Raw genomic sequence first — 27,152 nt, forward strand, 5'->3', positions numbered from 1 at the left:
GGAACAGTCTTATCATCAAATAAGCCCACAGCACTTTGTACTTTGCTTGGCACGACATTTCTCTCCTGGTGGTGCTGTTTATTACATCATGTCTTGTCTGTCTTCTGCTCTTGTAATGTAATCAAAGTTCACCTTTGATTCTCCTAGTACCCAATGACACCTGGACTTCATGTTCCAAAATGTTAATAAATGCATGAAAGGATAAATGAATGCATGAATGAAACAAGCACCTCTTTGGCATGTTATTGTGTTAGTTACTACACAAATCAAGTTAGTATATTTATTTTTCACTTGCTCGCTCGGTCATTAATTTAGTTTTAACTGAGATTTTTCAGTATGCTAGATGCTGAAACTTTATGGTCAAAAGGAATAGCCCCTGTTCTCTAGGGGCTAGGAGCCTAGGGAGAAAAAGTCAACATAAGTGGTTCTAGGAATTTAGGGGCATAAACACACATGCTGGTAAATATGTTAGATATATCTATTTAATAGAAAAAATAAACTCTAAACTAATACTATGAAGTATTGATGTCACTAACAAGCAGAGATTAAGAGCATAAGAAGACTATGAATAAGAATTGTTCCCAGTATATCCTGTTTGACTACCACACGATTAGAAAAGTCTTACATTAACTATCTATGAAGGGGATGGAGTTGTGGGATTGACTGATAGAAAAAAGGGGGCTGTCAGCAGAAGAAAATTCTGGACACAGAGTAAGGCCTAAGAGAAGGCTCAAAGGAGCTATGAATTGGCTTACTTAAACTAAGGTGATTTTGAGAATCTTGTTCACAAATAAAATTGAGCTGACAGGCAATGATATAAGGCGAAACTAAAGAAATGTAAATTTGAGGATACTTTAATGAAAAAGGTATTTTAATCTGGTTAAATTCTTGACCCATATCTTTAGTATACCATAATTAGATGCTTTTAGAAGTTCTCAATAAAAAGAGGACTTTGTACTTTTTAATATTTTTCTAACTGAGGCTCTTTCACTTAATCCAACAAAGAAAGGAGGGAAAGACCTGCTTCCAAATGAGCACGTTAGAAACGAGAATATACGCACTCGTCTTTGTCCACCTTTTCTCGGAGCTTCTTTAGTTGTTTACTTTGGCTGAATTTCAGATTTTGAATTATGTTCTCGAAGTATTCATCTTCTTTGTAGTTCAACTATATTATATAAAAGATTTGGGGAGAAATATTAAAACCAATATCTTCAAAATTTTTGCTAAAAAACATACGGATTTTCTTAAATTATATCAGTCAATAAAGTTAACAGAGAGCATTAAAAAACTTACCAAAAAAGGATCTAGTTCCAATTAACCTAATTCTATTAGTATATCACAGGTCAGTACTCCAGCCAAATCACAAATTCAGTCTATTATTTTATGATAAGCAAATGAAATCAAGTGTCAAACAAACCTCATTTTAATGACATTAATCTTCACATAACACATATGGATAATACATTCTTCTTTAGTACTTACCATGTGCCAAGTACTGTTCTAAGTTCTTCAAATTATACATTATACTCATTCAATTCTATTATACTAATAGAATCTAATATTATGCTCATTTAATACCGATGAACTAAGGGCTCCTATCCCCATTTTAAAGTCAAGGAAACTGAGATACAATTTAGTCAAACTGAGTGGTGGAACTGGGATCTGGAATCAAGGAACTTGGTTTTGAGTCTATGTTCCTAGCCACTGCCCTCCTGCTATAAGGACCCCTGGGGCTTGCAACTGTGACCAGATCATTTAAAAGAGAAAGTCAAGTTTCTTCTGCAAATGGAAAGAGAGAAGAAGGCAGTATGGCTTCCAAATCCCCATGCTAGACTAGTAATCAATGAATGAGGAATCACTGTCATCCCAGGACCTGGGCAAGGATCACCTCGCTGTCACCAGGACATCATGGACTTGTGGTGATCACAAAGTTAGCAACAGGACTTTCAGTTGAAACTGAAATCAGCACTGTAGTGACTTAAAGCAACTCTCTGCTCTTTTAGCTGTTACATTACCAGCGCAGAACAAAATAGTTTCCAGTTCTCAAATATCAGGGTTTGTTTTGTTTTGTTTTTAAAATACAGTAGGCATGAACTGGTTTATCCAGTAGGGGAGAACTTAGAAGGTGGAGGAAAACTCGAAGCCTGTGTAAAACGTGATAAGGAGCTTGCCTGTTGTTCAACACCTTGATGTCTATCCCTTCCTTGATACTCTTTAAAGGACACCAGATTTTACTCACTGTTTTTAAAATGGAATATATGGAAACCAAATGAACAATAACCAAATATAGTCCTGGCTAATGAAAACAAAAAGGCTAAAACAAATATCATTCTGGCACCAGCGTTGCCAGCGTTGAAGGCTTTATATAATATGACCTGTGGTTTTCGGCTACTTCACATAATTTCAGGCACCCCATAGCTAAAAATGACACTACTATCAGCCCTAAGTATCAGTAGTCCAGAGTCTTTATAGAGACTTACCTCAAGGTACTCATTATTCAGTTTGTTATCATTTGAAACAATGTCATCAGGATAGCCGATCCTTTCTTTAATTGCTAAGGCCTACGAAAATTATAATATTGAATGTGAAGATGATTATGTAACTTTCAGATACACACTTATAATCTGTCCATGACTAGCAATTGAATAACTTGATCCATACTGTTCATAAAACGAGTGTCTGTCTGACATTCTTAAACAGAGAACTTTGCAATGGTTCTTTCCTGGGAGATTCAAGAACAAAGGAAAATTGGGTCTGAAATTGAGTTTCTAATGCCTTATCCTTACAGGCTGCAGCTTTCTCAGGAAAACCAACATGAAAACTGACAAAACTCATTGTTCCACATATTTTGTAGTTTTATGAACTTTTTCTCTCAAAGGCTTTTATATTTTTTCAAGTTTTTAGAAGGAGTAATATTTAGAGCTTCCATTCTAACAGGTTATAATTATCTTTCTGCCTCATTGATTTGGCTGAGAAAACAGATATGGGCTTATAGGTTTACTGCGAATATTATTCCTAAATATTGGTTCCTGGAGTTTTTATGTTCTCCTTTATTCTCCAAAGTCAGTGCACCTATCTTCTCAAGTTCAATAAATGACATTAATTAGGTAAGTGGAAAACAGAGTTTTCCTTGTTATTCCAGCTCATATTTATCATGTATTTACTACTATCTTTCTTTCTTTTTTTTTTTTTTTCTTTTGAGACGAGGTCTTGCTCTGTTGCCCAGGCTGAAGTGCAGTGGCGCAATCAGGGCTCACTGCAACTTCTACCTCCTGGGCTCAAGTGATCTTTCCATTTCAGCCTCCCAAATATGCACCACCACTCCAGATAAGTTTTGTACTTTTTGTAGAGACAGCGTTTTGCCACATTGCCCAGGCTAGTCTGAAACTCCTGGGCTCAAGCAATCTGCCTGCCTTGGCCTCCCAAAGTGCTGGGATTACACCAGTGAGCCACTGCACCCGGCCTATTTACCACTATTTCTAAAGTTCATTTTAAATTATTTTAAAATGGTTTACTTTACTTATTTTATTATTTCATTATCACTTGTTTACTACTTGCTATTTCTATTTTTGTTTTATTTCTATCTTGGTTTTCTCAATGATATTTGACTTCTGATTCTACCACTTCATATCACTCAAATAATTTAATTAATTTAAAATTTTCATGAGGAGTTTAGCCTGTATCTCCGAGTTACATGGTTTGCCATCAAATGGATGTGGTTTTATCGTAAATCTGTTACATGAGCCCAGGGTTTCCCCAGTCAGTGGATTAGACCTCATATGTATCACTGAAGTCACTGAGGCCAAACCCATTTTCTTGTAGGTTTGCCATCAGTCATGACAAACCAGCCCCCACTCAATGATACTTTCTTTCCTGTAAGACATTTCCTTAAAGAGTGTGCTAAAGGATACAAATTCTACAGAAAGTATAAACTAGTACACACAAAAAAATTTATTGTCAATTACTTTGGGTAAATACTGTAGCAAAAACATTAAGCAAGTTTCTTTATTGCAGGACTTCTTACAATTAAAAATGGGTTAGATTATAAGGTTAGAATCATAAGTTATTATAAATGTCCAAGATGGGAAATTAATTTATCAATTTATTCACTCAACATATTTCAAGGGTCTTCCAAAGGCCACGTATGTTGTAAAGGACTGAGGATATAATGCTAGGCGATATTTTCTGTCCCCCCAACCCCACCCATAAAGAGCTTATTGTAAACAGCAATGATAAGCAGTGAAATAAATATTAACTCCCAAGTATGATAAAATCACACGCTAGGAGCATGTAACCTAGCCTCAGGTGAGATGAGGGAAGCCTTCCTATAAGAATTGTATACTAAACTCTTTGACCATGAGCCTCTTGTGGAACAACTTGCATGTCCAGTATTTCGTGACACCACTTTGGAAATGCTGATCCAGAACAATCCAACTGGCTTTACCAAGCAGAACCATGTCATGCACAGCTGTGACATGAAAGGAGCAAATCCAACCTGAATGTCTGAAATGCTGGCCAGAGTGATGGAAAAATAGCAATACTGGGGGCTGAGGTTCTAGGCCTAACCCACTCAGGGCTCTTTGAGAGCTGAAAGAAGATAATCCTTCCATGTGATTTAATTCTAAAAGAAAACTAGACCAGAGGTTGATTATCTTATTAAAATACATTTACTATGGTCTCCTCTATCAATCCAAAGAGTCTGCTTTTTCTGCCACCCTAACTACAGAGATTAGTCCGGATACATGTGAATGTTGCTCATAAAGAAGGTTCACAGTTTTCACAGGACCGTATTCCCCCTAGTTGTTATATAATTATAAAGACAAATGATCACAGTAAATTTAAACCTAAGATTTCCTGAGAAATCTTAGACTTATTCTTATGCAAGAGAGTAAAAGTCTCAATAAAAGCTACACATTATGGGTGGGCAGGAATAGTTATCAAAAAGCTTCTTCAACATCTCTTTAATTATAGATCTTATAATGCACCAATAATGCACCACCTTACATTTGCTTGAACAGAAACTTAACATTTTCACCTTGCTAGAGTATTGGTTGCAGAGATAAAAGATTCAAATTGTAGAAATACATCTTTATCCACAAAAACTCTTTCGGGAAATATTACATATTGAAAGAGCTTACAAGTTTTTATGCAATGTTTGATTATATTTTTTTTCCTAAATGTTTCTAAAGTTAATTCTTCCTATACAGATTTTTCTTTGCTGGTTAGCTGCTTGCTCTTTACCTTTTCTTCAGCTCTCTTTTTGGTCTCGGCATCCATCCAAGTGAGGTCATCTAAAGTCTGAATAAAAACTTCTCGGATCTGTGCAATCAAATCCTCAACCTCAAATTAGAACAGAAGACAAATATAGGTCATTAATTCATTCTTTGTAACACAGATTTTTAAAAATAGAGCTACATGCTATCTTTGTATGACTTAATATGTTAATAAATGTAAATTTATAGACAAACTGTGACCTAAGCTAACAGATATATGGGACCATTATATTTTAAAAGCAATATTGCTATTATCAACACTCTTGATTAAATAGGTCTTAATATATGCAATAAGGTAAAAATCACTTTCAGAATGTAATGGTTTCACTATCATACTGGAAGAACTAACATAAAATATTAGGGTTGTCATTACCATTAGTGGTTTAGCTAAGCATAAAGTAACATTTCAATAAATTCTTTCACCATACCATTAAGTACCACTGTCTTCATTTTCCTAACAATGAAAAATAAAGCACATTTCTTATACTCCAAATGAATCCTGTTTTACTTTCTATGTTTTTAAGAAAATACTAATTTTGGGGCAATTTTGATAATAGAAGAGTTTATAAATGACTATATAAATAGAACATGTTACTGGGTACTCCAAATACACTGCTTCTGGAAAACGGTGAGCTGGTTTTGGACTAGACAGTGTTAGGAGCAGAAACATAACTAGACTCTTGGGGAAGGCAAGGGAAGATTTATTGGGAAACAATGGCATATTATGATTCAGAGGTTCTCTGCCTAAATTAATAAAATTTTAGCCAAATGATGGAGAACTGTAATCGCTCATCAATGTGAACAAACTGATAGTGTCCTATATAACTGACAATGTATCATTCTGAAAACATTACCACGTGTTTACTCTCTCCAGCAAATGCTGCTTCCACATAAAGCCTCCCCACAGCATTTTCCATATTCCCATTGACATAGTTTGCACAGCGTCTCCAAGTTGCTGTTTCTGAGGTTGTACCATAAAGGGCCTATGGAAGAGGAAAAGGAAATGGCATTTGACCAGAAGGAAAGGTCTGGAGCATGTTAAGAGCACACATTTCACAAATGTCTCGTCTAAGTTCTTGAAATATTCATCACTTCTCCTCACAAGGCATATATTCCTAGCCTATGATGAAATCTAATCCAAATGGATTGTTTACTGATATATGATCTGAAAACTAGGTATATTTTCAGTAGATGCCCCAGTAGAAATTTTTGCTATTACAAGTTAGTATCATTGTAGAAAGCATTAGAAAAAAATACAACATTGTAACCACTGCACAAACATAAATGTGAAGTTATATTCAATAAATCTATTGGGGGAAATATGGTATATGAGAAAACACATTATTGCTTTTCAAGGTTTTAGCTGAACTCTGAGTACTTACAGAACCTCTATGTGTATAGATTCAAGAATAACAGGATAACCTAAGCAAGGGAGATTCAGCACAATACCATTTTTGCATTCTTTAATTTAAAAAGATGTCTACATTTTATTTTTAAAGATAAAAACTGGAAATTTTAATCAATCAACGTTATTTTCTTTCCAAGACTCCAAGTAACACGTTTGCTGGAGTCTCTCCTTCCTCAACCTCTACTGCCTACTCCCCTCACCATAGTACCAAAATGGTGATGGTTTAAATAACAGAGGTATAGGCTAAGAAAAGGTCTTATTTAACTCCAGGTAGGGGTACTTTCAATAGACCGCCCACATCAATATAGTCCATCTGTGTATATGTCCATTGTGCAATGAGCACCTGAAAATCAAGTTAATTAAAATAGATAACCCCAAAATTACTTTTAACACAATAACAACAACAACAACAACAAAAATTAAGACGGTATTATTTCACGAACTGGTTAAATAACCAAATGTGACTCCTTACAGGACAATGCAATCATGGTGCCACGTAGACCATCATAAGATGGTGAAGCCCATGAAGACTTATCTTCCTCGGCAACATATCCTAAATATGTGCAAGATAACCAACTTTGGCATTTTGTCCCTTTGCGAAGTTCACCATGTCCTAGCAGTGTACATGGCAAGCCTTCATAACCATGTATCACTTTATGCTTTAAGTCTTAAGAAAAGAGAGATTTTTTCTTCACCTTGCGGAAAGCATTTCTGGACTCCTTGTAGGTTCGGCTGAGGCTGCTTACAAGATCCATTATGAATCTCCAGGACATTAAATTTTGAAGATCTCTGTATAAAAAAAACCACCACCCAGTAACAGAAAAGATGAGGCTGCAAAGCTTCTGAAGAGTGATATGAAATACAAACTTTGAAGACATGGGGACTGTGACATACCTACCTGGCAGAATATTTGGTAAGAATGGGCTTAAGTTTGGTTAAATATTCTGGAGCATAAACAACCACATCTTCCTCATTTGTAATACTAATATTCACAGTTGACATGATTTCATTTGTGAAATTTAACCAGCTGAATGGCTGGAAAAAAGCAGGCATGAAACATTCAGAAATTGTGTATTTCTCTTCTTGGTTCCAAGATTCAGTTATAGTTAGAGGGTTGGACATTAAAGGGTGTCACTTGCATCACATAATTATCACATTGATCAGTTTGATATTCACTTGGGATTCTTCCTCAACTGTTTCAATCAGTTTTTAAATAAAAACTAGTTCTTCAAATGATTATTTACGTAGAATAATTGAAGCAACCATTTAAGAGTAAAAACAAAGCCTTTAAGCTTAGAGAACATATACCTAGAAATTAGGCGTAATGTCATCTTCTTTGTCTAACCAATACAGAAATAAAAATAGAATTTAAATTTAAATTTAAAAATAAAGCTTTTCTGGTTGATGCAAAAATGGAAACGTATATAAAGTGTTTATCTTTTAAAAATGGATATTAATAAACCATTCAAACACAGTAACACATCTCAGTGGAAATTCTATCACAGATGAAAACATACTGTTATAGCAGTGGTACAGTGATATTATGAAGTCAAAGAAAACAGCATCTTTTCAATTATCAATATTGGCTCTACAGGCATGCCATGTTTACACTTCAGAAGCTAAGTCTGCAGTTGCCAAAAGATGAAATCTTGTCTTTCTAAATGGGAATTGATAATGTTTAAGACTATTAATATCTTAGGCTGTATTTTACACACACAAACACAAGCACACAACACCTACTGAGTATGGGGTACTATGCTATGCACTTTTCTTCATTTCCTTTGGTGATTTAGGTAGTTCTTTCAAAACATATTTATTAAACACTTATTATATTAAAAAATATACCTAAGATATCTAACTCAATAATTTATGCCTTTGGAAAAGTCCTTGTTAACTAGAATTAGTGCCAAAGAGAATGTCATCGCTGAATGTGGTCGTTTGTAGATTTTCCCATAGATGTTGCTTCATTTCTTGGCTGTGTGCGTCAACTAATACACAAGAATAAATGCATAGCCACAAAAAGAGATTATTGGGTACTAGGTAAGGAAAAAGAAGTCAATTGCTGTTTATAAATGGAATCTATAAGAGAGATTTTCTTTTGTGTTCTATTTCTGAATTATTGTTCTGAACACCTTTGTAGATGGCCTTGATGAGAACATGGGAAGTTCTATGAATAAATTATCCTTTTTCAGAGTGAAAAGGAAATCTAGTGCTTTTATTGTGTGACTTTCCAAGTCTGATGACTATATAATGGCCTCTCAGAAAGATGTTCAGTTTTAGTATTTTCCAAACCCTTTCCTATGGGAGTTTCTAGTATTGTATAGCTGCCTTAAAAGGAATTTTACCAGCTGAGAGAGGTGTCTCACACCTGTAATCCTAACACTTTGGGAGGCTGTGGCCAGCGGATCACTTGAGCTCAGGAGTTCGAGACCAGATTGGTCAAACCTCATCTCTACTAAAAATACAGGAATTAGCCAGGTGTGGTGGTGCATGCCTGTAATCCCAGCTACTTGGGAGGCTGAGGCAGGAGAATTGCTTGAGCCTAGGAGGTGGAGGTTGCAGTGAGCCAAGATTGTGTCACTGTACTCCAGCCTGGGCAACAGAACGAGACCCTGTCTCAAAAAAAGAAAAAAAAAAAAAAAAAAAGGAATTGAAGTTCATTTATTTCAATAAATAAAATCTTGATGAATTTTAGAAAGAATATTTCAATGTTATAATTTAGAAAATGGCACAATAAGAGAGCACAAAAAACTTACCACTTACCTTTCCATTGATCTCTAGTGAAAAGTTACTTTGGATCTGGGCCAATGTCATCTTGTTATAAAGAAGCATTGGATCATTTCGATCTTCAGGTTTAGCTGTAGCCTATGGATTTAATTTTTAATCATTATTTTAGAATTAAGAATTCTTTAGAAAAACATAACTATATTTGAGGGTAAAATATAGGATAGATATAACATAATTTAAGTCCTATTCTATACTTGTTTTTGTAGTTTGTTTTGTCATTTCAAAAAAAGTGAAATGTAAGAGATTTTTGGAGTATATTTATTTAGTAAGAATTATTGAGATTTGGCTGTGGTGTCAAGTTTAAAATTTTTAAAAAATCTTTCTACATTTTGACAACTGCCAACCATATAAGCAATATTTATGAGCTATGGCTAAAGGCCAGTTCAGTTGTGTCTGTGAATGTTTCATATTTTAACTTTCTTTGATATGGTCATCTCCAATTTCTCTCTTAAATACTCTTTCTCCCATCCTCACCGTTACCATTCAGTGTCCTAGTTAAAATTCAGCAAGGAAAAATAGGTGCCACTGTTTCTACAAGAATTTATGGCAAGTAACACAGAAAATTCCTGGTACAGAGCACAATTTGGTTGCAAGTTATCTGAGAGTGGCAACATTATGGACCTTCCTTTGTGACCGTTCTCCCACGCTGCCAGACCAGTTTAGTGCTCTACATGCAGCAGCATCCAATTTTATTTCTTTCACTGAATTAAAAAAAAAAAAATTGCAATAACAACTCCCCAACTAGTGGCTGAAATGAGGAAAAGCAATTTTAAGTGAGAAGAGACAAAAGGTAAAGGTTTAAAATTGGAATTATTTCTCAGGGACTATGGCTCCAGTTTCCGCTTTAGGTCACTTACCTATTCATGTACTGAAAACAATTATTTATTGAACATGTCCTACGTGCAATACTATGCTGGATTTTGTTAGAGATGCATAAATGATTCAACAACGGCTAAGGCCTCATGCCAATCTAATACAAGAGTCTAATACGAGACTGAAAATATAGACACATAATGCTGAGATAAGACACAACAACTACAGAGCTGATGCTGGTCAAAGGAGAGCATGGTCTGGGAAGGTGCAAGTGGCAAAAAGTCAGAGCAGGAAACATTTCTCCTCTAGCAAGTCTGTTTCCAACACAGAACCACATGTAACCTATTCAAATGCCATTCATTCAGTGGCCCCTCCAAGAACAGCCTGGTTCTGATGGGAGATTTTTGGTTTCACATAGCCCCAGGAAAGCTAAAATTGCCCTCCATGATCTTGACTCTTCAAGATTCTGATGAGCTTACATGGCAGGGGCAAGTAGATAGGGAGTCAGGGATGCAGGCTGTCGTTTGCAATGACAAAGAGAACTCTGTGGGTCCTAGACTGACTCTGACCATAGGTTTAATCAATAACCTGGATGCTGTTTATACTCAGAGACTGCAGTGCCCTATCAAAGAATCATCAGGGAAGAAAGTGCCAACTCAGAGTCCAAGGGTTGATCTAGAGCCAGAAGAAATTCAGGAATACACTCCTTGGGCTATGTTGCGAAATTATCGTCTTATCCTCTGTCAGCTCAGCAGCCTGACAATTTGAACTCAGTGGTATCACATTGCCACATGGCTATGTTCAGGGGTTTAATACTTCTTAGCAAAGAAATAGAGACAATCTCTGTGATCACTTTAAACTTTAAAATAAAGTAACATTCTATACATATCTAAACTAAAACAGCTTTGCGTTGACCCTGAGTCTGAAGGGCATCTAACAACAGTTTGACTGTAAATGGTAGAATTCTGATGAAATCCACTTATAACAGGCAATTAAGTGTTTCTAGTTTAATATTTGTCCAATTTAGTGTGTCTTTTAAATGTCAGGAACCCAGTTTACTATAAAATTCTTTAGTTTCAAAGGTCCTTTTGAAGTCAATGATCTATTACCAAGCCATGCATTTTTACTACTTGGTTAAAGTGCTGTACATTTTACTCTTAAAGTATGATAGAGAGGGGAAAGAAAAAAAAAGTGGTTGACATTATTCAGTATATCAGAAAAAAAAATGCATTTTACATTGGCAATTTCTTTTTCCAATTCCATAACTTTATTCATTTCCAAAGCAAGCTGGTTTTCATCGATGGGCAATCTTTCTTCCTGACGAATCAGTCTGGCCACAGAAATCATAAAATCCACATATGCTGTACAAGCCTGCAAGAAATAAATAGTACTAAACTGTTGGAGAAGCTCTAAATATTCATCATAGTACTTAAAATTTATTTTCATTTCAATATTAATCTTTGGTAATAGATAACCTTAGTAAAATAAAAATCCTTTTCTAAATACTTAAAGAAATGACCTGCACAGATTCTTAGACAGTCAATATATCTTTGAATTAGAGCTTAAAGGAGAGCAATGAGGTATCACTTTGAAATTACTAAGTAATGTATAACCACTTGGTTATGGAGACTTTGTAATTTTTAATTTTCAATAAAGTTATTTTGCCTTAATTAGAATGAGTTGCAAAACACTTGATAAGCAGTAACATATACTATTGTTTTCTATGAACAATAATATGTTTCTTTTTAAATTTTATTTTATTTTTTATTGAGATGGAGTCTTGCACTGTTGCCCAGACTGGAGTGCAGTGGCGTTATCTCAGTTCACTGCAACCTCCACCTCTAGGGTTCAAGTGATTCTCATGCCTCAGCGTCCCAAATAGCTGGGATTACAGGCGCCCACCACACCACACCCAGCTAATTTTTTGTATTTTCGGTAGAGACAGGATTTCACTATGTTGGCCAGGCTGGTCTGAAACTCTTGACCTTGTGATCCGCCTGTCTTGGTCTCCCAAAGTGCTGGGATTACAGGCACGAGCCACCGTGCCCAGCCATAATAATTTATTTCTTTACCAAATCTCTTTTTCTCAGATTTTCTGTTCTCATATATAATCATTTTCTCAACTATTCATGGAAAAATGACCACAAACTCGTATAGTAAAATCAGACATCTTTTTATCTGTGTCCTTGAGTCAAGCAGTTTCTTTTTTATGAAGCCGTATTGTCAGGAGCTCCACCAACACACACCTGTAGGTTTTAGTTAATTCCATAAATAGCTCCTGTTACTGTAAACTTTCACTATAAGATACCATAGATTTAGATATTAGTTTTCTTCTAATAACTCAAATTCTTTATATTTTATCTTCACATACATCTTAATTTGCAAAAGTAAACTATAGAATAGTTGTATTACTAACCTTTTATAGAATATGTAAATGACTTATTCAAGTTCGTAGTGGCAAGAACACTAGGAAATAGAGTCCCACTTTCGTTAGGTTTGAACTAATTGCTATTTATTAGCCATTATTACCTATTGGCAACTAAAATACATTATGATTCCATCTCATTTTAAAATTTAGTAAAGCAGTCAATTGTGATTATGGATAGGTGAGATTTCTATGCTTCAAAGACTTGTTTGCAGGGTAAATACAAAGAAAGGCTATAAAGTGTGCTATAATGTGCTTTAACATTTCCACAGTTTTAAGAATATTTTACATCCTTACTGAACAATTAGAAGTGAAAGGGTCATCCTTATATTCACTGTGAGTGCAAAGGTACATCTAAATGTTGGGTACTTATGGACATAGAGATGGCAATAATAGATGCTGAGGATTACCAGCGGATGGAGGGAGAGTGGAGCAAGGGTTGAAACACTAACTATCCGGTACTATGCTCACTACCTCAGAGGCCTGCTTCCCTCCAACAGACTGCAAACATAGTCATGCAGCCTTTTCTGGGCACTGGAAATAAAAAATAGCCCCCAGTCAAGCAGGACGCTAGAGCAGGAGGAACATGGGGCCTAAGAGGACCCGAACTCAGACCAGCATAGAGACCATTTGGGGCTTTCATCAGGTTATTAATAAGAACCTGAAGATTTGTACAACTTCTTGTATAACTTCTAAGGTGTATTCCATGCTTGGGGGGCTGAATCTAGTTCTTTTTACAAACCGAGTTCAGTTGATCTCAAAAATTCTCTGTCATATTCACTAAATCTCATGTTTAAAAGCCCCCTTTTGTTTTCTTAAACACAGATAACTGAACTGAGTGAAACTTTCTGACTATTAGTCACCTGGTGCCAGAAAGGACGAAGCGAGGTCAGCAGTTTCCCTTGCAAGCTCTGTCTTATCATGTCATAGCTGTGTTATGCAGTGAGACGAGCTCCGCCATGTATCACCGAGGTACATATTGGCCGAGCAGTTTAAAATACACAAACTGTTTCCCTATAATGATAGAGCCACCTACACAAGATTATCTCAGGTCTGCTCAGATTTCTCTATCTGACTTGCCACCATCTGAGTCCATCATTATCTTTCACATGAATGACCATGTGGCCTTCTCTGATCTCTCTGCTTCCATTGAAACACATTCTACAAACAGCAGTCGGAGATGGTTTAAGCAAGCCAGATTGAATCGCCCATGCCTTACACAAGTGACTTGTTATTCTATCACCTTGATTTATTTTCTTAATAACACTCACAATTTGTCTCATTTCCTTAAATTATTTACTTGGCTATTGATTGTCTATCTCTTCCCATTAGGACATGAGTTTCATGAGAACAATTGTTTCCTTGGAATCGCTACTGCCTAGAAAAGTATTTGTCACATAGCATAAGCTCAATGAAGATCTGTTGAATTAAAAAAAAAATGAAGTTAAATTGTAAATATATTAAGTTTCTTTCACTTCCTATTTCCTCAGAACTTCTATTCTTAGCTTAAGTCCCGAACAGTTTCTCTGAGCTTGTACATTGGGTAGGTGGACAAAGAAAATCCCCTGTTGTTAAGTCTCCGTTCGAGCTTGCACCTGCTCATCTACAGGATGGCCAATCTCAGCCTGTGCTCTTTCCCAGGTACGTACAATTTGGAGACTTCTCTTGGCTTTTCTGATCTAGGCGCACAGACTCTGGGTCATCACTTTCTGGTTTCAGTCCATCACGCCCATGTTCCAAGTCCTCTATCCTCGTCCCTAAAATGTCTCCATTTTTATGAACCCCAGATTTTGTGAAGGCTCTAAACTTCTTTATAACTCTGGCTTCTCCTCCCTACCCATGCCCGGCAGCAGTATACCCTGTAGCTTCTACTCTCCAGTTCCTTCCCCACCTCCTTATGCTCTCAAACTCTAGCCCCAGTGGTTTTCTCACTTTTCTTTTAGTCCTGAAATGCTCTACTCAAAGAAATATTTTGTTGATGTGTAAACGCACAAGTAAAATAAATCATAGTGGCTTTTGAAGTGTGTGTATATGTGAGGTGTTTCTTCACAGAGCCCTGTAAGTGGCACACACAAAGTAGTCCTTAGGGTTGGAAACCACTAACCTCACTTATTTCTCCTTCTCAGACAAACATCAGTACAGAGCATAAACATATCTATTATCTAATTATGCTCAAATATTTTGGATTCCTAACCTTCAGATTTCTTTATGAAGGAGAACAAAGTAAGATAACAATTGCTCTTGATACGCTAAGAAGGTGGAGAAAGGGAAGCTTTGAGACCAATTCCAATTCGCTCCCAATACAGAGTTCAGACTCTTTTGAAGGTAGGTGATTCCTTAAGAAAATTAAGGTCCCCATTCCTCTCAGTGAATCAATATATAAGAACTTTCTCACATGAGGGGGCTGGTTGGTTCCATTTAAAAATTTTGTGAATGGGCATGGTTATGTTTATGGGCCATGTGTATCTTTCGTATTGTTTTCCTAGCATACAAATTCGTACCCCTGTAATGAATAGAATTGTTTTGAATCTCACTACTCTGTTCTTTGAGGTAGCAGTGTGTCATTAAGTAATCTCTTCAGATAATCAGAATACCTCAGAACTCAGGTTCCACCTCTTTAACAAAGATATATCACAAGAAGCTCCTTGACGAGAATACTTTGAGAACAGTTTGTTAGGAATGGCAGACACGGTGAATGTGGGCCCCTTTCTGAGATGATGCAACTGTTCTGTATCACTTTTCCTTTCTAGATTGTAATAATAATCAAATATTACAGCACAAAAATTCCATTATGCGGGTATCCAAAGCAAAAAAAATAAATAAAAAAAAAAGGATTTCTGTAAAGTGAAATGATCTGTCTTAGTAATTACAGGGGCTATTTTCATAGTTGATAAGAAGTTTGGTTTTAAGATTATGTAAGATGATTCCTCTGGATGACCTGGGTTATCCTGGAAGGAAGGATCAAAGAAGACCTGGGGAAACGGGCTGAGTTAAAAATCTGATCAAGGAGACCTATGATTAGAGTACTTTTGACTGACGAGGGAGTGTGACCCTCCCTGATCCTTAGGCTCTGAGGCATATCTGCAGAAGGTAGACCCCACACTAAAGTTTTAAAATTATAGGCTACAGCGATATGCAAGGAAGCCGGACTTCTCTGATCTAAAAACATCTTTCTTTGACAAAAAAAGCTGGTGACCCTATGCCAATTCTCAAAACTCCTCTTGGTTATCTTCAATAAAATAATGTAAATTGCAAGTGCATGATACCCATTGATTGTATAAATATACCTCAGCAAACTGAGTTTAGCAAAGAAATAACTGGGGATTGAAAAGAGGCAAGAGAACACAGAGTTTGTAAAATGCTCAGGAAATGTATGCTATTAGCTGTTGACGCCCTAAAGCTCACGTTTCCTAGAATCAAGGCAAGGAAACAAGAAGGGCTTCCAGAAGATTGGGTTCTCCTTTCTTTTGTTTCCTCTCTTCCCTGCTGTCTTCCCCCTCAATCATTCATTCACTGATTCTGTAGTATTTAAGGACCAGAAACTGAGGTAGGTATCAGAAAAAGAGCAAAGGGCAATGAGACACAGCATTGTTTCCATTTAATTTACAGTTTTATAGAAAAAAAAAGACATTAAATAAGAAGTATACAGAAACCTGGGTGCCAGGAAAACTATATTAGAGGAAAGTGTGTGCAGGTGGTGTGTGTAGGGGGGCAAGTTCTAGGCAAAGGGAAAAGTATATATAAAAGCCTATAAGGGAGAAAATCATTGAAGCCCAATGATACACTGACATTAACATTTCTTCCAGATTTATAACTCCTCTGCTGAAGGTAAACTTGCTATTCCACACTTCTCACCATTTTTTGTTCATGAAGCAATAAGACACAAGACAGAAATACTTAAGGTGGTTGACATCTTTCAGAGATAGCAGAGTAGTGGAAAAATTAGAATTAACTTTTATTTGATAACTTGCTAGAGATGCAGGGGAAACTGAGGGATTGCAGGTGGTAGGGATTAGGAGAGAGTAGAAAATATCATGGGAAAAATAAGGATAACATTGGAATTCTTACTGTAACAACACACACTGTCACCTCCATGCCCAAAAGAATGGGTTTAAAAAGAGGGAGAGGGTGCAGAAATATTCAGATAATTACCCATTTCTGGGATGACATGTAGCTTTTATTTTATATGCAACTCCCTTCCACTGAAAGGAGATTGCTTACAGCTTGGAGCACTCTGCCTTGAGAAGAATTCTAAGATCTCAGGTTAGCAGGAAAGAAGGATGTCACCAAAAATACATAGTTGTGGAAGAGGAGCGAGGCAGCAAGCATGGTGCGTGTTTGCTAGTCTGATTCAGATTGTTGAAGAGCACCTAATTTAAGCTGAGAACAACTTACGGGCTGTAAGTGCCAGTGCAGGTGAGTTTCCTCTATCATTTGCTCATTCAAAGAACTCTACCAGTATGAAGTACCAACTCTTAAAAGATTGTAATAATGTAATAGAATGAAGAAGAGAGAAGGAGCAAAGTTTGCCACTATACTACTCTTTTGCTGAGTGTTGAGGGCAAACTTCTGAGCCTCAGATTTCTCAGCCATAAACTCTATAAACATATTACTGATTCTAGATTTGATCACCACTGTGTTATTTGATCACAAATACAGTATATTTCCTAGATCAGTGGATGTAAACTGTGGCAGGCTCTGCTAAATGACATTGGTATACGTGCTCCTCATCTTTTAAATGATACGACCTTCCTCTCTGCCAACCAACTTTTAACAAGGCACAGACATGGCCATTCTACTCAAGACTACATTTTCCTGCCTCCTTTATATTTAGTTGCGGCCACATGACAATGTTTTAATCAATGGAATGTATGCAAGTTTTGCACCATTTACATAAAAGTTAACTATTTGTCTACCACTTCCCTCTTTTCCTTTGACCAAATAGACTAAGAAAAACACCAGAGGAGGCTGATGTTAGAGCAACAAAATCAAAGAAAGCTGGCTCCCAGACATTCCCATGGAGCAGAGCTTCCTGCCTCATCTAGACAGCCTGTCTACTTCTGGACTGGCATGACAGATAGAAGTAAATTTCTCTCTTGTTGGAGCTACTGTATTTGTATTTTTACTGCTGTGGTTTAGCCAAGACCAGACTAATACGCAAAATCAAGTGCCTACAGGAGCTGAGAAGTCAATATAAATCAATGAATCATGTTGATGAGGACTGTTCAAACCTGGAACAAATGCCCTTTCTTTTTTTTGTCTTTTTCTTTTTTTTTTTGAGACAGAGTTTCGCTCTTGTTGCCCGGGCTGGAGTCCAATGGTGTGATCTTGGCTCACTGCAACCTTTACTTCCTGGGTTCAAATGATTCTCCTGCCTCAGCCTCCCAAGTTCCCAAGTAGTTGGCATGGGCCATCACGCCGGGCTAATTTTGTATTTTTAGTAGAGATGGAGTTTCTCCATGCTGGTCAGGCTGGTCTCGATCTCTCGACCTCAGGTGATCCACCTGCCTCAGCCTCCCAAAGTGCTGGGATTACAGGCATGAGCCACTGCGCCCAGCCAACAAATGCCCTTTCTAAAAGGAGCAACCACACCACCACTCTGGCCAATTGCTGCCATATAAGAATGAAAGCTAGGGGCTCAAATTCTACCGATTTACTAAGAAATCTGGATTCTCAAATGAAATCTTCCAATTTTGTAAAATATTGGCAACTAATTCAAAATTTTAAAAAAACAAACAAAACACTACAGGTTAAACAAAAATGCTTCTATATCATATTCGAGCCAAAGACTGCCAGTTTGTGACCTGTCTGAGATTATGGGATAGCATTGAGTATAAAATGCATGAATACAACATCTTAACACTTAAAAAAAAAAAAAAAAAACTTTTACTGCCTTAAATATATACATTGACTGCCAGGTATACCTTAATATCAGAAATATTAAAATGTAAAAAAAAAGTATGTATTGTAGGATTTGAAAAATTTGATATAAGAACACAATCCTAAATATGAAAAGCATCCCAGTTGATGGTGATAAAAATGTACAATAGTGAACCAAAATTCCTCAATCCCTTTCAAATCTGTCACAGAATGCTGCTGCATAGCTCTTAAAGCCAGTAGCTGTACCCCACACAGTAACTAGATTGCACTGAACCCAAATATCCCACACCCATGTATTTATCTGTGCTATTAATTGTGGCCTTTGATAATAGATCTTTTTCTGCATTTCAGTGTTGTGCAGTCCATTCAAAAAGATACCTTACAGTGAATTCATTCCATATTATTTGAACTTCATAATTAGGCAAAATAAACGCCAATCATAAACCTATTTAGCGAGTAAATTAAAATAAAATGTAATTTTAGTCACATCACTACACTGTGAGACATTAGAATCATCAAAAATAATTTACTTTTGAGCTACAAAATAATTATAAGAAAAACCTTTGTAGAACCAACACCTTTCCCCAATATCTAATAATGTGTAAGATTACTAGTTTTATCTCCTGTTGTTCCTTACTTCTGTGAGAAGAGCACGTGGGCCAGGGCCCACACCTGTAATCCCAGCACTTTGGGAGGCTGAGGCAGGTGGATCACAAGGTCAGGAGTTTGAGACCACACTGGCCAAGATGGTGAAACCCCGTCTCTACTAAAAATACAAAAATTAGCTGGGTGTGGTGGCGGTCGCCTGTAATCCCAGGTAATCGGGAGGCTGAGGGTGGGAGAATTGCTTGAACCAGGGAGGCAGAGGGTACAGTGAGCCAAGATCATGCCACTGCACTCTAGCCTGGGTGACAGGACAGAGCAAGACTCCATCTCAAAAAAAATAAAAATAAAAAAATAAAAAAAAATAAGTATGTGAACATCAGCCCAAGGAAGACAAGGTTGTGAGACAATAAGAAAGCACTCCAGAACATCCAAACGTCCACTATGGGATATGATGCCCACTGGCTACCTGGCGAATGTTAGAGTCACAAGGTAGCTGCAAAAGTTTGTCTGAGCCCAATGTCACTACCTGCATAGTTCTCTGAAAGTCAAATCAGATGGTTCCAGAAGGATGCTACATAGTGTATCTCTCACTGATCCTCTGGTCCTCACCAGCACCACCCTAGACCATGACAAATCTGCTCATTTTTTAAATAATGCAGTTTACAGATGGATTAAAATACTTTAATTTACAAAATAGATCATATGTTTTAAATACTAAAAACCAAGATACAAATAAGGAATTTCAAATTTCCTAGTTTTGTAAAATACCTTCATTCATTCTATTGAGAATATTCATTCTATCAAAGACAGCTCACTATTATGTTATTATGATTTTAAGTCCCTGTCATGAATGAAAAACATCAGAGGGCTAAATTTGATTTTGGCCTTGCTTGTTACTTATAAGTTTACACCAGATGGTTCTGTAGTTTGGTTTTGGTTATTTTCTTTTTCTTTTTACCTCTTTATAGATTCCAGTGCATTCATAGTAATCTCTAGAAGGGAGGCCAAGTCGAGGTTGATCAATCTGTAAAAAATATACATGAAAGAAAATAAATCATTCAGCGAATATAGAAAAGTTAGAAAAATACAAGCATGTCTATGTATGTGAAAGATCCTACTCTTGCTGTTTATAGGGGTAACCATCAGACACTGAGTAAATACCTAGTTAGGAAATGGTTTCTACACTACTTGTAAGTGTTATACTAATGGGCAGTTAGATAATCTGGAGGACTGTGCTGCAGATATTTAAGGAAAACAAAAGAAAGTGAACAAAAGATTTACTGGGAGGGATTTTTAATGCAGAGCAGAAGGTGCAAGTGAACAAAAACATGTTAGATTCCAGGACGTGGAAATTTCTAAATTACATATTCACAGATTTCCCAGATTTCTCCGGATTTCACAGAATCCGGAGATTCTAATGTGCTCCCCTGGGAACATTTTCATCTGCTCCCACCCTTAGTTGGGATCCCCTTTCATTGGAGGGAGTGGGTTAATAGTCTTCAAGTTGATTTGGATGGATGGGGAGAAGGGGAGGAGAAGTGGAAAACCTGTAAGGTAACTCCAGAACCTTTTAGCTAATGTAACTTGTGCCAGAAAATGTTTTTTAAGATTCTCTACCCTAAGGGAATGGAAGCGACTTCTCCATGGTTCCCCTCAAAGCTGCTCTGCTCAGAAGAACCTCAGTAGACCCAGATAGCAGTTAAGGGTGTGAAAGATGAAACTCAGTTCTGCACCAACGTGTCTAGTCCATCTATAATACCCAAGTGAGAGCTACCTGGGCATACTTGCAGCTTTGCGAGATTGTTTCTGACTCACTGCATGGCAACATGAGTGTGGAGGTGAAACAGAGCATTTCTGGGTTAAAGAGAGAATCCTAGCAGCTGTGGAGGGCCTAGGCCAATACAAAAGAAACATAACCCAAAGAACTGGTATGGAAAGAGCCAGAAGATATCTCCATCTGAAGGGCCCTGAGCCTTCCCCACGCCCTGGCCCTCAAGGTGATCCCGCAAGGAGAAAGTTTCAGAAGAGAAAGAGTCCCCTGCAGGAGATTTGGGTTCAATTCCTTTCATGATTTTAATACAAATGACCATAAAGATTTATGCAATAGTGACACAGATATGATTAGGTGATTCAGTAACCTGCAATTTTTAGTATAATTCCTTATACAGGAAACCAAGAAATAAAAAAGGAGGAAAGAAAAACTCTAAATTTTTCAGTACATTCCAAACATATTCATTAATCTACTCTTAGGTGATATCTAAATCAAATTGTTTAGGTGATATCTAAATCAAATTGTTTACATTTTTAAAAATACAATAAATCCATTTTAAAAGAAAGACTTTTTTTTTTTTTTTACCTTTAGTTGAGAAAAAAGTACAGATATTCTTTAGTGAGGAAAAAAATTATGTTTAAAATCCCTTTTCTATGTTCTTTTTGAAAGCAATTATTATTTTTTGGTTTCCAGACCTGCATTACTTCTATAAACCAAAGCATGCTCCTTTCAAGTACCATAAAAAGAAATTAGGAACTTTTTCTGCATAGGAGGGGCCTGGAGCCCTTCTTCTCATTTGTTTTGTGAAGGGAGAGGTATCTAAAACAGAGGTAGCAGAAGCAAGATGTGAATGTCTAAAACACAGCATTAAGAAAATACTTTCAAAATTGGGACTCCAGGTATTAGGGACACAGCATGAATATACTACCTCCTTGCTTATTCAATTCAATTGAAAATAGCATTATTTCTAAATATCAATAACAACAATGTGTGTGGGACTTTTGTTACAATTTAAAGGTAACTTTAGTTATTTGCCACACAAACTTACATGAATTACATGATTCACAGAATTCTTATCATCAGTGCCAACAAACAAATTAATAAGGACTTTTTTCCCATATTTAGAATTCAGTTGTGCAATAGCTTTTTCAGCTGTCCAAGAAGCACCTAAAGCAATAAAAGATAAAATATATCTTTAGAAGCTTTAGTTCATTAACGATATTATAGTAACATAGATTTTACGTGGCAATTATTTTTTAAGTAGGAAAATTGCCTTACCATATTTTTGCTCCCAGTTTTCTGTTGCTACTGGCCACCCATATATGTCTGGTAACAGTTTCAGAAGAGGTTCTCCACCTCTGCTATCAATAGCAGCTTTTGAAAACAACAAACATAAATTCAGTTAGAAATCTAGGCATAGTTTGGCACCAATATATGCATACTCCTAATGAAATCAAATGAAGAGCACTTACATTCATTTATACAAGACCTGTACAATGTTTTTGCTTTCTGCACTGCTACTATATCTTCAGTTTTGGGTTCTTGAAGGACATCTGAAATAAGGACATTTAATAAAATGCATCAACACAATTGCTTATTTCACTATGCAAACATACTTGTTCATTTGCAGTAAATTAACATTTGCAAGGGGAGTTCAGTTAAAAAGGAAAAAAAACTCGCTTTTCTGGAGGTACATTCATTTCCTCACCCAACTTCCAAAACCTCATAGGAAAAACCAAACCCCTTACCAGATTATCAGTCCTAGCACAGAACTGGGAGTCAGTTTAATCAGCCAATTTAGAAGAAAGTCCTTTTGACTAGATTATCTTTTTTTTATGAACAGTGATGCATACTGCTCTGCCATAGGTAACAGTTACTTTTCTTGAAATTGAGATTAAAAAGAAAACAATAACACAGAGGAATTTGGAATTTAGTATGAATAGTTCTTTTGAAGGCTGGAAAATAATTATCTTTGTGTGACTGTACTGTTCATGCTCCAAATGAATGAATTGAATTGTCCTACTTGTTTCAATGTTAAAAAGTAGCAAAAATTGTTCTTCTACAAATAACTTCTAGAAGAGGGGAGAACACAGAACAGAGGATAGGAGGGACTTGTCTAGATTTCTTAACTTCCCAGGGAGACAGTCTTAGCCAGGTTAGAATATACCTATGCTGGGAAGGCAAATCTTAGTAACATATTACAGTGACTTTAACACAGGGTTTGGGTAGGGAGACTACAAAAGTAGGTTTCTGCCCCAATCATTTAATTTTTTTTCTACTCTAAAATGACATAAAACTACCATCTTGGCTAAGTATAGTGGCTCACGCCTGTAATCCCAGCACTTTGGGAGGCCAAGGCTGGTGGATCAACTGAGGTCAGGAGTTCAAGACCAGCTTGGCCAACATAGTGAAACCCCGTCTCTACTAAAAATACAAAAATTGGCTGGGTGTAATGGCAGGTGCCTATAATCTCAGCTACTTGGGAGGCTGAGGCAGGAGAATCGCTTAAACCTGGGAGACAGAGGTGGCAGTGAGCCGAAATAGCACCATTGCACTTCAGCCTGGGTGACAAGAGCAAAATTCCATCTCAAAAAACAAACAAACAAACAAACAAACAAAAACCCAAACCTGCCATCTCTAGGGATGATACAACTTTATCATTTGCATATCTACAAATGAAAACAGGAATGCTAAGAGATGTCAGCATATCAATTTCGGTGTCTGCCACGACCAAAGTGACTCGGTGGTGGCACATAAATCCTGGAAGGATTATTAACTTTTTAATCTTCTGTGACATTCCTTGTAATGGCTAACAATTGTATATTTAAAAAATGAACATATTAAGAGAGAAATCTTTGATGCACAGACACACTCTCCACTAACCTTTCAAAACGACTTCTAGTTCGTCTCTTAAAATGTCAAAGTTGCCGTAACGGGAGCTGGTCTCAGGAATGACATTGCGTTTCAGCCAGCCTCCACAGGCATATTTGAAGAAGTCTGCACAAGGCTCAGCGGTGGCATCCATGTTTTGGATCAGTCGAGCAGCTGCAAGAGCAGAGAAAACACTAGATACAATGATGGGTTTATTTCTTAAGAAGCTTAAAAGGAGAAAAAGGCGTATTGCTCCCTTTTGATTGCATCCATTTGTCAGATGCTCCGTTTTCTTTTTTATATAAGTCAATTCAGGTGGATGAGGAATACTACCTGTGCATAGTTCTCTTTTCCTTCACTATAGTTGGTTCGTTTTATTTTGAACTGTGTGGGTCCTTCCACCCTGGGTCCCACAGCCTTCCCACCCCACCCCTGAATCACTAAGTTTTCTGGCTTCCTATCTCAGAAGAACAAAGAATAGAGGTCTACTTTGAGTTGGCCATCCTGCGCCTGAGGTTAGTATGTCATTCTTCACTCTGATAACTCTAGTTGCCAACTCTGCTCTTCAAAGTGCTGTGACTTTTGAATGTCTCTGAGACTCCAAGCCATGGAAGATAGTTAATGAATTTTTCTTATTTTAGAAAGGATCTGAAGCCACTGTTATTACTTCCTGGACCTTGCTCAAATGAATTTTGTAATTCAGATTTGACATCCAATTTGCATTTGTTTATATAGAGTCTGTCATTATAAAACTCGCTGTAAGCTTATTAGTTTTTCTTAGGTCCACTTTTATCTTTCAGGACTATGATGAAAATGCAAATCAACCAACACTGAGTATTTACAATCAAGATGCTGACTCTGCTAAGACCTGCAACTGATAGAGAGAAAGATGGTATGAAACAGGAATCATTACCAATGAAGGCGGGAATATGGCCCAATACCCATAATGTCTATACCTGGAACAGAGAAAATTCTGCTCCTGCCCTCCCCACTTTCAGTCTCATACAAGTTGAACTGTTTTGGAATGAAAACAAAAGAGCAACTGAGAATTCATCTGTATCAAGAGAATAGAGCTCTCAGATGAGCTTTTGAAAATACTTCACTTTCTGAATTAATTAATTAATTAAAAACTTCAAACAATTGCTGAATTGTGTGGATTTTTTAAACTTGGTATGGTAAATATGGTTTCCAGCTAAGCGTTAAGCTCCTTCTTTGAACCGCCTTTTCAGAATGTTTGCTTGTCTGGCTGGAGCCTCAGGACCCAGCTCTTTAATACAAAACGCTCAGGACTGTTACCAAACCAGTCCTCTCATGATTTTTATGCCTTAGTATTCGGCACATTGCTATCATAGCCTCCTGGATTTGAAACTTTGGGTAAAACTGTATTTCCATTTCCCCTTGGTTTACTGGTAATTCCTTTGCCCCTCTTCCATACCTCTCATTCTGATTGGTAACTGGTTTACATCATCATTCCTTTTTGACTAGAAGTCACCCAGTTCTTCATCTTGATATATTCTACACATCTTTCACAAACCAAACTTCCCAAAAGACTCTTTTACACCGGCCACAACCTCGCTGAAAAATGTCAGTGGCTTGACATTTCCCAGGTTAAATTATAAACTCTTGGCCAGGCACGGTGGCTCATGCCTGTAATGCCAGCACTTTGGGAGTTCGACACCAGCCTGGCCAACATGGTGAAACCCAAACTATGCTAAAAATACAAAAATTGTCTGCCCATGGTGACAGACACCTGTATTCCCAGCTACTCAGGAGGCTAAAGCAGGAGAATCGCTTGAACTCAGGAGGTGGAGGTTGCAGTGAACCAAGATTGCGCCACTGAACTCCAGCTTAGGTGAGAGAGAGAGACTCTGTCTCAGAAGTAAAAATAAATTCTTTTGCTTGGTTTCTAAACCTTTACCAGATTAAATGGATCACCCTACCTTCTTCCCCTTTTCCTCTTTTGGTGTTTTATGCAAACTCTGTTCCAAACAGATGGACCTCGTCAATGTGTCAGAAACGTTCCTTGTGTTTTCTTAGTCCTGTGCCTTTGCTTTAAACTCCTCATCCCACAGCTTTGATTGACCTTGTCACTCTTTCCAAATTCTACCCGTCATTCAATGTTCAGCTCATGTTCCATCTCTTCCCTGATGCTTCTGTGACTCAAAACTTCAAGGAATATTCCTCCCAACTCCTGAGAGCTCATTGCCTCACTCTGTCTTCAATGTTTAGATGAGACTACTTTGAGTTTTTCACTGTAAACACCTACTCTGTCTACCTAATCATTTTGTTGATGTGATTAGTCTCTTTGTGTCACCTAGCACTTAGGCAGTAGGGGTGCAATTATGTTTATTTGTGACTGAATCATCTATGAGTCTTCTTACCATCTTCTCTTACAGCTCATCACTCCCCTCCTCTCACCTCATCACAGAGGTCAGATCAGTTCTCAGTTCACTGCCTCCGGAGTCCATTTCATCCTTCCCATTGTTTCCATTCTGTTTCAAGTCTTTCTCTCAGACTCTGTGCACTTTTGACCAAGTTGTGGCTCCAGGCCTCTTCCTACTCCATTCTGTACTCCACAGGCAGAGTCATGTTCTCAAAATACTTGAGAATGTCATTTTCCACTCCAAAATTTTCAACACCATCATTTTGCAATCATAATAAAATCCAGGTTCCATAGCACATTGTAACACTAATAGAACTAATGAAGCTTCACCTTTGCTACTTTCTCACATGAGCCATCCGTCACAGTTAAATGAGTGTACTCAGTTTCTGTGAGACACCTTATGGTTTTCTGCCTCTGTAACTTTGACCATATTACCCAGCCCCAACACGTACTAATAAATACTCTTGCATATTATTTCATTTTGGAATTTCAGGCATTTTCAAAGCCCATTCCAAGTACTCCTTCTTTATGAAAGACTGGCCTGAGAAAAGTCTGTATCAGCTCACAACATATTCATTTTTTGCATGCAAACTCATTATCTCCTCACCTGGACTGTGGTTCTGTGAAAATAGAAAATGCATTTTCTCTCTCCCAGAGCCTAACACTGTGCTCAATCCAAGACTTTCCAGTAAGAACTCCAACTTTAACACTTCAGTTAAAGGCTAGGAAACTGATCTAAAAAAGGTAAAGAGAAAAAGCAATTCCCTTGAACTCTGAAGGAAGTAAAAATACGGTAATGGGAAAGGTGAAAAATAAAGATTCTAAATACATAGAAGATTATTACGCAAAATGAGAAACCAGAAATCTAGAGCCTGAAAGAAGTGCTAACTACAGACATTCTAAGAACACACTTAGCAATACATAACTCTTCTCTT

General features: G+C 37.1%; 1 protein-coding gene across 5 annotated transcripts in view; it reads right to left on the bottom strand.

The window, feature by feature from the left end:
• The window catches only part of MME (membrane metalloendopeptidase), a 91,170-nt gene that overhangs the window by 32,208 nt on the left and 31,810 nt on the right, over window positions 1-27,152 (bottom strand). For all 5 annotated transcript variants that reach the window (XM_030928498.1, XM_030928503.1, XM_030928499.1 and 2 more), the window contains 13 exons: window positions 23,847-24,008; window positions 22,436-22,516; window positions 22,242-22,337; window positions 22,012-22,130; window positions 20,151-20,216; window positions 11,518-11,652; window positions 9,445-9,546; window positions 7,580-7,716; window positions 7,377-7,470; window positions 6,128-6,256; window positions 5,242-5,340; window positions 2,481-2,561; window positions 1,062-1,165 (listed from right to left, as the gene is read on the bottom strand). In XM_030928498.1, coding sequence (XP_030784358.1) covers window positions 1,062-1,165; window positions 2,481-2,561; window positions 5,242-5,340; window positions 6,128-6,256; window positions 7,377-7,470; window positions 7,580-7,716; window positions 9,445-9,546; window positions 11,518-11,652; window positions 20,151-20,216; window positions 22,012-22,130; window positions 22,242-22,337; window positions 22,436-22,516; window positions 23,847-24,008 — 1,405 coding nt within the window. The remainder of the gene's footprint in view (window positions 1-1,061; window positions 1,166-2,480; window positions 2,562-5,241; window positions 5,341-6,127; window positions 6,257-7,376; window positions 7,471-7,579; window positions 7,717-9,444; window positions 9,547-11,517; window positions 11,653-20,150; window positions 20,217-22,011; window positions 22,131-22,241; window positions 22,338-22,435; window positions 22,517-23,846; window positions 24,009-27,152) is intronic.

The sequence above is a fragment of the Rhinopithecus roxellana genome, chromosome 1 (genome assembly GCF_007565055.1).
Source record: "Rhinopithecus roxellana isolate Shanxi Qingling chromosome 1, ASM756505v1, whole genome shotgun sequence".
Taxonomy (NCBI): Eukaryota; Metazoa; Chordata; class Mammalia; order Primates; family Cercopithecidae; genus Rhinopithecus; species Rhinopithecus roxellana.